The 13,703-nt window shown below is 38.2% G+C and overlaps 1 protein-coding gene across 1 annotated transcript; it reads right to left on the minus strand.

The window, feature by feature from the left end:
- Nucleotides 1–4,107: 4,107 nt before the first annotated feature.
- LOC306764167 (nuclear factor 7, ovary-like) lies at nucleotides 4,108–5,547 on the minus strand (the record flags this gene model as incomplete). The annotated part of the gene is made up of 1 exon (XM_079251207.1): nucleotides 4,108–5,547. The coding sequence occupies one exon, from the start codon at nucleotides 5,545–5,547 to the stop codon at nucleotides 4,108–4,110; it is 1,440 nt and encodes a 479-aa protein (XP_079107333.1).
- Between the last annotated feature and the right edge of the window lie 8,156 nt (nucleotides 5,548–13,703).

Below are 13,703 nucleotides of genomic sequence, written 5' to 3' on the forward strand. Positions count from 1 at the left end.
TTCTGACAGAATCTTTCAACAGGATTCACCAACTTATAGTTTCTTCACCTATATATAGAAATTCCTCCAGTTATGTTTAATGTTCCGTAGAGATCTCACACCCTGTAATGGCGTCTCAGCTTTCTTCAGCTTACTTTCATTTTCTTTTATTTCAGTCACGTCACGTCAGAAAAGCTGCAATAAATGTTTGTCTCCAGCAGATGGAGGCGTCAGAGCGTCTTTCAGAGCTACATGTTGCTTCATTTAGTTTAATAAATTAAAGTTCCAACATCTTTTCACATTTCACCAAAACAAACTGGTTGTCATAGAAACTATAAAGAAGTTTGAGTTTCAACCCCTTAATGAACATTTCCACAGATTGTCTCATCTCAGACTACACAGGCAGAAAAACAAATAAAGAAACTTAGATGAAAAAGTATTTCATTAGTGTTTGAGGAAAAAATATATATATTTTTTTAAATTATCTTAAAAAGCATGTGACTTGAATTGTTAGATTTTATTCAATCATTCTAACATATCAGAAAACATTTATTTGTATGTTAAAGTCTTCAAAATTAATAAAAACTTGAGATCTACATCAAGAATTCCTTTTAAATAATACTATCATTGTAGTTTTCATATGTTTTTTTTTTTTTTATTATCATTTAGTTTAACACTTTTTCTTTTATTTTTTTTTCCACAAAAAAAGTGCTTTAATATCACCAATATAAACATAAAGCAGCTCAGTCAGTCTTCTCCTCTGGTTTTAAATAGCTGAGAATCTTTAGTTTAAATCCCTTTTATTTTGTTGTTATTAGTCCATAAATAAAAGTTTGTTTCATGAATGATTACAGACACAGAAGCAGTATAATCTGCGCATGTCAGGCCATTCTTCACCATTTTCCTGCTTTCCAGTTAATCAGTTTATTTCCTCCTGTTGAGGGTGGAGCTGATGGTCATAAAACAAGCAGTTACCATAGTTACCACTAGATGGAGCTGTTTCTGCATTAATTGTGACAGACGATTTATAATCAAATTTCTCGGAGCAAAAATCTTTTTATAAAGAAGTAATTTTCTTCTGCAGCCTAATCTATTTTCCTTTCTAAAAAAAAAAAAAATAGATACATGAATAAAACTTTGTGTATGGTTGTCTGAGTATTTGACAAGAATTATTCAGTGAAGATTGACCTCAGGTTGCCTCTCAGAGAAAACAGTTTCTTATTTTTGAGCTCATTTTAAAGCAGGAGTTGAGTGATAATAAAATATTTCAACTTTATTTATAAAATCTTTTTATTCTGTTTCATGCATAAAGTGTTTTTGCACATTTTAACATTTTTCTTGGATGTTTAGGATTTAGATTTTAGGGGATTTAAAAGTTGTCTTTTCCTTTAATCCAAATGCTTCATGTATCTGAAACCAGCCAAACTTCACATGAATAATTCTGCAGCAGTCGTCTGTTATAATTCTGCATTCATTTAAGTCATTATCTTCCTCTGTTTCCTTCTATGTTCAAGGTTTTGTTTATATTATTTCTTTTTGTGCACATTTCAGCTTTACTCAAGATTTCTGTTTCCTGAGTCCAGTTTTTAATATCAGACAAAAATCCACATCTGTGGACAAAAGTCCACATCTGGCTCCATGACAGCAGCTGGTGTATCTTCTAGCTCAGGTCCTCCACCAGCAGCCTGAGACTGAAGGCTCTGCTCAGTATCTTATCTGCTGCTGGGTCATCACACTTCTGGATGGGGATGTTTTATTGTCTTACTGGGATCTGCTGGAGACACTCCACCAGTTTGGAGCCCCGGCTGCTGTGATGACCACTGTGACCTTCATGCATCTTTTCAACTTTGTCCTTCAGCCTTTATTATTTTTCCAGCTTCTTATGGTCCTTCTTCGTGATGTTGGTGTCCTTTGGGATCTCTACATCTATAACTGCTGCCTTTGACTGTAGTTTGATGACCACCACAATGTCCAGGTGCTTGGCCATCACCAGTTTCCTGGTCTAGATCTGAAAGTCCATTAGTTTGGGATGATTAAATTTACATGAAAACACTTGTATCCTTTCTGCAACATGAGCTTTTAGAACCAAGATGAAAGACAAAAAGAAGTTGTCACCAGGATGCACAGCACAGGAGGTCACTAGTCTCCTTTCTGTGATGTGGGCCAGCTCCTGACTGAAGCAGATGTTGGTCAGCTTGCTGCAGCAGAAGGTGAAGCAAGGCAGCAGGTTGTAGACGAGGTCCTGGAGGTCCAGTTTCTGCTGTTTGTAGCTGGAACATGTGAGTGTAATGTCTGGATAAAAGCACATCCTAAAGACATTTTCTGTCCAGTGGAAGACAGCAGACATGAAAGTTACCATCTAATCATCTTTATTGTTCAGCAGAGACCGAGCTGCACTGACAACACTGAGCTGCTTTCTTTTCACAGGACATCTTTCTCTCTTTTTCTTCCTCCCTCTATTTCCAACCTTCTTCATTCGTTCCTCTGCAGTCTTTCTAGTTTGTCTCTTTTTGTCAGTTTGGGTTTCGTTCTGTATAATAATATTAATCCTCTATTTCTCTGATTCTTCAGATTATTGCTCTGTTCTCTTACGTGCTACACGTGTTTCTCTAACTTCAAGGAAAATGTGTTAAGCTGTTCTCAATAAAAGGACAATTTAAATAGAACATTTTCATCTTTCTTTGTTTCCACACATCAAACTGAAGCTTGAAGTTTTATCCTGTTTATTAACAAACAAATCAGTGAAGAATTATCCACAGAAATTCCCTCAAACGAGCAAATTAACACAAAAATACAACTTCATCAATAAAACAACTAAACAGGAGAAAAATTACCATTATTAAAGTTTCTTAAAAAAACTAACTTCCTTGATTTAACTGTTTAATTAAACATAATTATTTATATTTGAACAAATTCAAATGTAGTTTGGGACAATCTTTATCATCTCATTTCTACAGATGATTTGTGGATTAAAACAAATAAGTTTACATGTTTTGTCTGCTGAATGTAGAAAATACAGTACAATACCACCATTTTAACAATATTCTTTAGACAGCCAATGATTACATTTATAATTAGTTAGGACAGAATAATGTGGTTGATTAAATGTACAGATTGTTATGAAGATTGTTACAGAACTGAATCATCCAGAAAAAACTAGAAATAAAAAGATTTAAACTACTACAGGTGGTGATGTTTGTTTCTTCTCATGTGGTATTGCAGATGATGTCTCTGTTATTGACTAAAAACTAAATCTGAAAAAATCAAAAGTCACAAAGAACTCACCAGAGTCTAAACTTTACAGATTTTGATATCAGAGGTTTTTGTATCTCCAGCTTCTCCAACACCAAAGAACGGAAGGAGTTTCTCAGTGACAAAGTGTCTCTGTGAGTGTAGCTGTGAGTCATGTCTTCAGGGTTGTAGAAGGACACCTTCCCCTTGTCATAGTCCAGCTGGACTCTGATCCTCTGGAGACTCTTCTTCACTGAGACAGTCTTACCATCACCATTAGTGTATTTTCCATCACCGTGCCATAAACACCAGATTCCATCTTTTGATGAAGGATCGCATCTTCCCTTCCTGGAGACAGAGACTGGGCCAACTGGCTGAACCTGTTCAACAGTTATGTTGAAATCTTATATGTGAACTCTCAGAAGTTTACATATAACTTTGTTGTTTTTCTGGGATTAGATTATATTTTTTTAAAAAAAAGAAAAGAAAAACAATCATAAATTTCCATCAGATTCAAGAAAACAGAAATATATTAAATCATGTTTAAAAAGTAATAATATCACAGCTAAATGAAGGATTTCTGATGAAGAACAAATCAGTAATAAAGCAGAAATGCTGCTAATCACTTTAAAAAAACATCACACCTGATTTTTACCTGATGCGTTACAGTTTTTGGATTTAGTAAACTCTTTGTTTCTTTGGATCTCTGCTGTTTTTACTTCTTGTAATCCAACAGAAACTAACAGTAGTTATGAGGTTGTTTCTGAAACAGTTCATTAAAATGACAGAAATAAAATCAGACTACGAATATGTATCAATGATTTACAAGGTTTGAAGTGTAAAAGTCTGAAAACTATTGATGAACAGTTTATGACGGTAAAAGTTTGAACAACTGAATCAATTTTCTGAATATTTCAGAGAAACAAGAGTTGGAAAGATTTTGATATCAGAGGTTTTTGCATCTCCAGCTCGACAAACACAGAAATACGGGAAGAGTTTCTCAGTGAAAGTGTCTTTGTAAGTGTAGATGTAAGTCATGTCTTCAGGGTTGTAGAAGGACACCTCCCCCTTGTCATAGTCCAGCTGGACTCTGATCCTCTGGAGACTCTTCTTCACTGAGACAGTCTTACCATCACCATTAGTGTATTTTCCATCACTGTGCCATAAACACCAGATTCCATATTTTGGTGAAGCCTTTATCTCTCCCTTCCTGTCAACAGACTCTTTAACCAAACCAACATACCAGTCAGGATGATCTCCCACCTCCACCTCCCAGCTGTGTTTCCCTGAGCTGAAACCCTCAGAGCCAAAAACATTCTTGTACTTTGTGTTTCTCTCTGGATTGTCAGGAAGCTGCTGCCATGTCTCTCCACGTCTCACACTGGTCAGATCATCAGACAGATAGAGCCATGGGTTTGCAGTGTTTGGTTCCAGAATAACAGGACTGAAGTGGATCTTCTCCTTCAACTTCTCCCAGACTCTGAAGGACAGGTTGCCCAGGTGTTTGGCCACATCTATCAGCGCTCCTGAGAGCAGCTGTGGATCTGACAGTGAGCACTGGGTTCTGGTTCTGCTCTGAGTGTCTTTATAACTGCTGAGGAAGGACACCTTGTCTTTCTGCAGGTCTTCTTCAACAGCACAGATACTGTCTGACAGAGAGGAGATCTGATCCTGGATCTTCTTCATCTCTCTGCTGATAGTCTTCCCCTTCTGCTTCTCTTCCTCCCTCAGAGCTGCCAGTCTGGACTCCTCTTCCTCTTTCAGGAACTGGTGCAGCTTGTTGAACTCTGCTCTGATCTGCTTCTCTGTGGACAACAGCTGCTTCTTGCAGTGTTCGTTCATTTCATTGTATGTTTTCTCCACGTGTTTGTATGTGTTCATCTTGTCCTGCAGAGACTTTAAGTCAGACTTCAGCTGCTCCTTCAGCTCACTGACTGCTTGTTCTATAGGAACCACTTTGTGATGCTGGTGGAGAGAAAACTCACAGACAGGACACACAGCTCTCTGCTCGTCCTCACAGAACAGTTTAGTTTCTTCTTGATGTTTAGTACACACAGTCAATGTCTTCACTTCTTTTCCTGTTTCAGATGATCCAGATTTGTGTCTTCCAGCAAAAGAATCAGCCAGTTCCTTTAATCCAAAGTTCAGTGGTGGATAGTCCTTAGAAGATTTTCTTTTACAAATGGGACAGTTCTTGTTTCCAGCTTGTTCCCAGAATTTCTGCAGGCAGCTTGAACAGAAGTTGTGGTTGCAGCTCAGAGACACAGGATCTCTGAACGTCTCTGAACACAAATGGCAGCTCAGGAAGTTTTCTACAAGAGCGATATTTTCAGCCATTTTTCACAGAATATTTCAACAACAGAACTCACCGACAGAAAGTCTCTTTATCTTATATCTGAAAATCCTTGGAAAACCTTTTGGATTTTTCCGTCAAGCTCTCCCAGAGTGTAAAGGCGTCTCAGCTCCCTTTAGTTTCTGCTTTTATTTCCTTCTTCTTCATTCATGTCATCAGTGTCAGAAACAAAACAAGTTTGTCCACATGTCTAAATACTTTAGTCATATTTCCTGGTACAGACAGCATGGATGTCTCACATCTTTTCATATTCTATCATTACAATGCAATTCTTTCTTGACTTAACCCTCCTGTTATATAAACTTCTTCTGCTTGGATTCATTTGTGTAATGAACATATAAAATCCAAATGGTTCATATTTGCCCCCCCCCTGCAATTTTATGTTTCATAGATTGAAAGGGTTCAGAAGAGACAAATACTAATATTTTCTGTCATGTTTCTTTCAAAAAGAGAGGTCTCAAGCTGCAAAAGGTCAAAAGAGTACAGGATTTATTCACAAACTGCCTTCAGTTAGGAACTTGGAGGAAGAGATTGACGACAATCCGGTAACTGCCATGATGAAGTGAACTGCTTTTATAATGGTGGTGATGAAGAACAGGCGTGCTTCTAATTAGGTGCAGCTGCAGGTGGAGAGGGAGGAGAAACAGAGTCAAAAACAGGGAAGCCTGAGAAGCAGGAGGGAACCGTCACATGACAGTTTCTTTGCAACTGTGAGACATTATTTACCACACACAAACACACACAAACACACACTGACCCTCTCTATCATCCCTGCATCAATAAATGGGGAAATACAGCGGGCATCCCCTAATATACATCAGGTAAAATGACAAAAAGAAAATCTAAAAACTCTTCTGTCTACATTTTAAGTCAACATAACCCTCAATAGAAAAGGTGTCTCATTTGAATTTAACAAACATTTAATTTGAAAAAAATAAATATAAAATAAAATAATAAAACAAATGTCTTGTAAAACTGTTGTGTTTTATGTTTAGGTCTTTCGAGTGTACAATAAAAACATTTTTAATATGCTAAAACAAGTGAATGATACTCGTTCAGCCTTGATCTGTGAGAAGTAAAGAACACCACTCTAAATATTGATTGAATAGGTTAGGAATTTAGTTAATAACAAGATCTAAAGTATGTTTTTTTTTTTTTTTTTTTTTGTTTTTTTGGACACTTCTTGGTTTCTGACACTTTCAGATAGCCGCACAGGCCCTGGGCCAATTTGACCCAGGGAAAATATTGCTGTTCCTGAGAAATGAACATAACAGGAGGGTGTATTTTTCTTCCCATTCATGTTGACTTGTTGCTGTCTAATGTCATGCTTATATATCTGAAAAGACAAAAGTGGAATGAAACTTAAAATTCTGATTTCATTTCAGTTTTTGATCATGAGCAGATTTTAACACTGAACCTTTCATTAGATTTTTTTTTTTGCAGATGATGATGAATCACAGCAGATGCTGGAAAAGAAAAACACAATAAAACACACAAATAAAAGAAAAATCAGTGAACATACAGAAACAACTAAGATATCCTGTTTAGTTTTAAATGCAGGGAGAGGTAACTGGTTTTCAGACTGGACTGATCCGGGGAGTGTGAGAGCCTAACAGAGAGAGGAAGGCTGTTCCACAGTCAAGGTGCTGCACTGAAAAGACTCCACCTCCTCTAGATCTGAGCCTGGTTTTAGACACTGTCAGCAGGATCTGATCTGCAGACCTTCAGCCTCTCCACGGAGCAAAGGGCTGCAGAAGCCCATTAAATCAGGCGGGGCGATGAAGTGCAAACAACAAAGACATAAAATCTTAAACTGGGCTCTAAAAGTAACTGGGAGCCAGTGAAGGCAGGCCAGTAATGAGCTGGCATGGCTTGGTTTTTGTCAGGAGGCAGGCTGCAGCTTTCTGCACATTCTGTAAATGCCTAAAAGAAAACACTGGTCCAACCTGATGTACAGTGAGTCACAATGAGAGGCTAAAACAGGCTGATCTATTTTCTGCTTCCTGTAACTGAAACAAGACAGAGCATATTGTAGAAAGAGGATCATCACAGTGAAATATACCAGTTTCAGTTATTGTCACAACTAATTCAACATTTCTGCTGTTGCCTTTGAATTAAACAATCTGTACAATTTATTAGAAACAAGAAGTCATTCAAATAAAGACTTTAGTCCTTCAGTAACAAAAAGATTTCAACAGGTTATTATATATATATATATATATATATATATATATATATATATATATATATATATATATATATATATATATATATATATTCATATAAATTACACATCTCACACAAATACACCAAAATGTTCTTTTATTCAATGAATCAAAGCAATTAAATCATGAGTTCCTTTAAAAAGTGAAGTCACACAATCATTTACAAGTTAGAAAACATGGCATCAAAGCACATTATATAAAACAATAATAGAACAATCCAACACAGATCACAGTAAGTCTCCAGACCATGCAGGCCTGTATACACGCTGTTTACAGCACACACATCATAACAGGCCAAATCACTTTCATGTCAGACTGATTGCAAGTAACTGCTATTGGAAACATTCGTGTTAACTAAAATATTTTAGTACATATTGGTCTTTGATCGGTTGACCACTGTCCTCATCGGAAGATGGCAGTATTGTCCTAGCTGATCCTTAAGTGATCAAGACATTAAAAGTCATTTTTATTCATGTCTTCATCCTGGTATGGGTATTATAAGCCTGCTGTGTTTGCAAACGGTACCAGGAGAAAGTTCTGGTAAGCCTACCCTCTGTCCACCAGCAGTACACCACATAATTCACTGTGAGAGGAGGCGCAGGTAAGTGAGAGAGGCGCAGGTAAGTGATGTGGCAGTGACGTAAATTTTGCGAGACGGCAGATTTAGTCAAGGCGCGTGAAAACAAATATTCATTCTACATCATATTCTTGCCAATATAATCTTAAAACTGTTTCTGGAAGCAAATAATTAAAAAGTCTTATTCAAGGTAAACTCTGGAGCAAAGCGAGGAGGATCTCACCAGCTTGTCGGAGTTTATTGACGAGTGTTTCCACCGCATCGTCATGGGCAAGACAAGCCAAACACCGACTCCGTCTGCGCCCAGATCCGCTTCAACCTCCAAGAGAAGCCGGAAAGAAGACTCACCCGGAGCGACGTCCTCTAACGGGGACGACACCTCGGACATCCTGATGTCCATTGACAAAAATCTCGCCAGCTTCGACGCTCGTCTGGGCCTGTTGGAAGTTCTCCACCGGGAGTTTCAGTCGCTGCGGGAGTCGCTGGAATTCAGCCAGAAGCAGGTGGAGTCTCTGGCCGCAGAGAACGCCAGCCTCAGGGAGACGGTGACTTCTCTCAACGAGGGAATGACTCGACTCACAGAGGAAAATAAAAAAATAAAGGAAACTGTGATCGATCTCCAGGCGCGCAGCATGAGGGACAACCTGGTCTTTGCAGGAATCCCGGAGCAACAAGAAGAGGATCCAGAGCAAACAATCAGATCCTTTATCCAAACCAAGCTGAAGCTACCCGAAGACGCGGTGAGGAACATCTCATTTCACCGAGTTCATCGCTTAGGTGGGAAAAGACCGGACAGCCGCAGACCCAGACCGATTGTAGCCAAGTTCGTGAGCTACAAGCAGAAAGAGCAGGTGAGGGATCGAGGTCCGGAACTCCGCGGGACCGATTTTAGTGTAAATAATCAGTTTCCCAAAGAGATTCTGGAGAGACGCAGGGTCCTGTTTCCCATCCGGAAGAAGCTCAGAGACGAAGGATCCCGTGCAGTCATCGCGGTGGACAAATTGTTCGTCAATGGACAGCTTTACCGTGACAAAAATACCACCCCCTGGCTCTACTAACCTCAGGTAATATCTATCACTCATACAGCTAATTATTGTTCAATTTACATGTTAATCTGCTATAAGCACATTAATTATGGTAATTCAGAACTGTACATTTACTGCCAGTCTTTGTAAATTTGCTGTTGTTGTTGCTTTCGTTTTGTTCTGTTTTTGTTTTTTGCCCCCCCCCCCCCTTTAGGGCTTTTGTTTTTGCTCTTTTGTTTGTGCTATTTCTTTTTATGTGTAGTTGTAGTTGTTTGCTTTTCTCACTCCTTTCCTTTCTAGCTGCTCTTTCATTCTATTATGCCATACCAACAATAATAGGTAGGGTACGCACGTACATCCACATGACACAGACACTAAATGTCATGCACATAACACACCTACAACACAGAGCACGTTTAATCACATCAACACTCACCCCCAACTCTCACACACACTCTAAGCATGTGGACAGACATATAGGAACATTGTACACACAGATGAATTTATATACGCACACAATCTACACACAGCATGCATGCATTAATGTGGGCTTGCACACACACAAACACACACATACTTTTATAGAAACACTTCAGTAGCTTGAGCATGACCACCCTGAGGTTTGTTACGTGGAATATACGAGGAGCTGGTTCCAGGGAGAAGAGGTTGAAGGTGTTTAGCAGATTGAATGATCTACAGGCAGACATTGTCCTGCTACAGGAGACTCATTTATTAAAAACAACAGCTAACGTACTCTCTACAGTACAGTTCCCTCACGTGTACTCGGCCTGCTTCAACTCAAGACAAAGAGGAGTAGCCATTCTGATAAACAGGAAAATTCATTTTACTGCTAATAATATAATTTTAGACCCAGGTGGAAGATTCATAATAATGACATTATCTATCCTAAACATGAAGTTATGCATTGCAAATATTTATGGCCCAAACACTGATGACCCCTCCTTTTTTCATTCCTTCTTCTCCTTACTATATGATCACCTTGATAATACACTTATCATTGGGGGCGACCTCAACATGACCTTAAACTCTGGGATGGACAAGGGGGGCGGAGCAGGGAAACATAGGGTCTGGCAGTCAGCAAGAGTTGTTAAACAATATATGGAGGATTTTGGTCTTTGTGATGTCTGGCGCTCACAACACCTCACTGCTAGAGAGTACACTTACTTTTCATCTGTCCACCACTCATACTCCAGAATAGACTACTTCCTCACTAACAGCTCTATGATGAACAATATCTCAGAAACTAAAATCCATTCCATCACTATCAGTGATCACGCACCAGTATCATTTACCCTAATGAATAAGAAAACTAAACCATCTTATAGCAAATGGAGACTTAATACATCATTACTTAAAGATCCTGATTTTATCAGTTACTTCAAACGGGAGTGGTCTTTGTATATAGAAAACAATGACATACCAGGAACATCAGCATGTGTTCTTTGGGAGGCAGGAAAAGCAGTAATGAGAGGGAAAATAATTTCATTTTCATCACATAAGAAAAAGAAGGAGAGTTCAAAAATATCTGAACTAGAGCTTAAAATAAAATCACTAGAAGATGCCTACAAGGCTTCTCCAGAAGAGCAAGTGCTGAATCACATAAGAAAGGCTAAACTAGAGCTGAATGAAATAATTAACCAAAAAACCCAGTTTTTGCTACAAAGACTTCGCTTAGAGAATTTTGAACATAGCAACAAATCTGGAAGATTTCTCGCAAATCAATTAAAAGCAAACAAGGAGAAAACAACCATCTCCTCTGTTAAAGATTCAAGAGGAAATATCCTCCATGATCTTGATGGAATAAATGACACATTTAGGGATTTCTATAAAACATTATATTCCTCAGAAACAGATCCATCAGACAACAGCATTGAGGAATTTCTCAGCTACCTCAATCTTCCAAAGTTACAACAGGATCAGGAAATGGTTTTGGACGCACCCATTTCAGTAGGGGAACTACATGAAGCTTTAAAACACATGCCCAGCAATAAAGCTCCAGGACCAGACGGTTTTCCAGTTGAATATTATAAAGAATTTTGGTCTATACTAGCACCCACTTTTTATAAAATGGTTTTAGAAATTAAGGAAAAAGGCCAAATATCTCAAAACATGAATTTGGCTAGTATTACAGTAATACTAAAACCAGGAAAAGACCCCAAACTCCCATCTAGTTATCGCCCAATATCACTAATGAACGTAGATCTTAAAATAATCAGTAAAGTGCTTGCTACAAGACTAGAAAAAATAACTCCACTTATCATACATCCTGATCAAACAGGATTTATCAAGGGACGACATTCCACCACTAATACGCGCAGACTAATAAATCTAATTGATTATGCCACCATACATAACCTGGAAACTACAATAATCTCTCTAGATGCTGAAAAAGCATTTGACAGGGTGAACTGGAAATTCTTATTTGCAACATTAAGAAAATTCGGGTTTGGCTCATCGTTTATCGACTGGATAAAGATACTGTATAGCAATCCAAATGCATGCGTCAGGACAAATGATCAAACTTCTCACAGCTTCAGATTGCAGAGAGGCACCAGACAAGGCTGTCCACTCTCCCCCTCACTTTTTGCAATCTTTATTGAACCCTTAGCAGCTAGCATTAGACAAAACAAAGACATTAAAGGCATTAACTGTAGAAATATGGAGCATAAGACCAGTCTTTATGCTGATGATGTATTACTTTTCCTTCAAAATTCACAATCATCCATCTGTCAGACAATCGCACTCATCAATAAATTCTCATCAATTTCTGAATATTCCATTAATTGGTCTAAAACCACCGTTCTACCCATCAACTGTTCCTTCCATAATACTCCTGACACTGCTTTACAGTCAGGAGATATTAGATACTTGGGAATAAACATCTCACCCAGACTGTCAGACCTTATAAAGCTAAATTATGTCCCTCTACTAAAAACAATTGAGGACGATCTCACACGGTGGAAATCTTTACCCATATCACTAATGGGAAGAGTTGCAACTATAAAAATGATGATTCTACCTAAAATCAATTATCTGTTTTCAATGATCCCCATTAAACCTCCCTCCACCTGGTTTAAATCACTGGACTCTAATGTTACTAGATTTCTCTGGAAAGACAAACCACCACGGATTAGTCTAAAAACACTCCAGAAGACTAAAGATAGCGGTGGCTTAGACTTGCCTAATTTCCAAAATTACTTTATAAGCAATAGACTACAATACATCTCTAAATGGCTTAAACCTAGCTATCTAGATGAACCATGGCTTAATATAGAAGAAGCTATGTGTGAGGATATGGCAATTTCAGACCTGCCATTTATCAGCACAGCTGTCAAACGCCAAAAATGCTTTAAAAGCATTAATATCAGCTCCTCACTAATGGCCTGGTGGGAATTTCTTAAACTAACCAAATCCTTGCTTATTCCATGCAAACTTACACCTATTTGGAACAATCCCGACATCCAGCAAAACCGGAAAATGATAAACTTCCCTCAGTGGAAGAATAAAGGAATAAAACAGTTAGAACATTTAATAGAAAATGGGAACTTTCTCCCTTTTGATACAATTACTTCACGATATGAAATCAGCAGCACAAAATTCTTAGAATACCACCAACTTAAATCTATTATAGGTAAGAAATACACCCCTGATCAATTAAACTTGCAGCTACCTATCAGGGCTGCAGAATTCTTAAATCTCAATGCCCCGAAACTGTTATCCAAAATATATAGATTACTATCAAAGCTAGACGATTCCATATGTCTCCCAACTTCTAAATGGGAAGCAGACTTATCCAGTAACTTTGACCAAAATGAATGGTCACAAATCTGTTCAAATACATTTACAATGACTAAGAAATCAAACATGCAACTAATACAATTTAAAATTCTGCATAGAACTCATTATACAGGACACAGGATGTTCAGGATGGGTCTGTCACAATCAAACATCTGTCCACACTGCACTGGCAACACAATTGACAGCTACTACCATGCTTTGTGGTCTTGCCCACCTGTCCAGGAATTCTGGTTTCAGGTATGTAAAGATCTGTCAAATTGCTTCAAATGTAACATCCCTACAAACCCCAAACTGGGCCTACTGGGTTACTTGGGTGAAATTAACATAGAATTTAATTCTGCAAACTTAATCCTCACCAGTTTATGTATCGCAAAGAAAACTATCCTTCTAAACTGGAAAAGCAAACAAAGTCTGTGTATCCAGCAGTTCAGAAATCTCTTATTAGATCACATCAGTGTCGAGATGATGTCTGCCTCCTCAAGAGATCAGTCAGC

Source organism: Telmatherina bonti (assembly GCF_933228915.1).
Source record: "Telmatherina bonti genome assembly, chromosome: 13".
NCBI lineage: Eukaryota > Metazoa > Chordata > Actinopteri > Atheriniformes > Telmatherinidae > Telmatherina > Telmatherina bonti.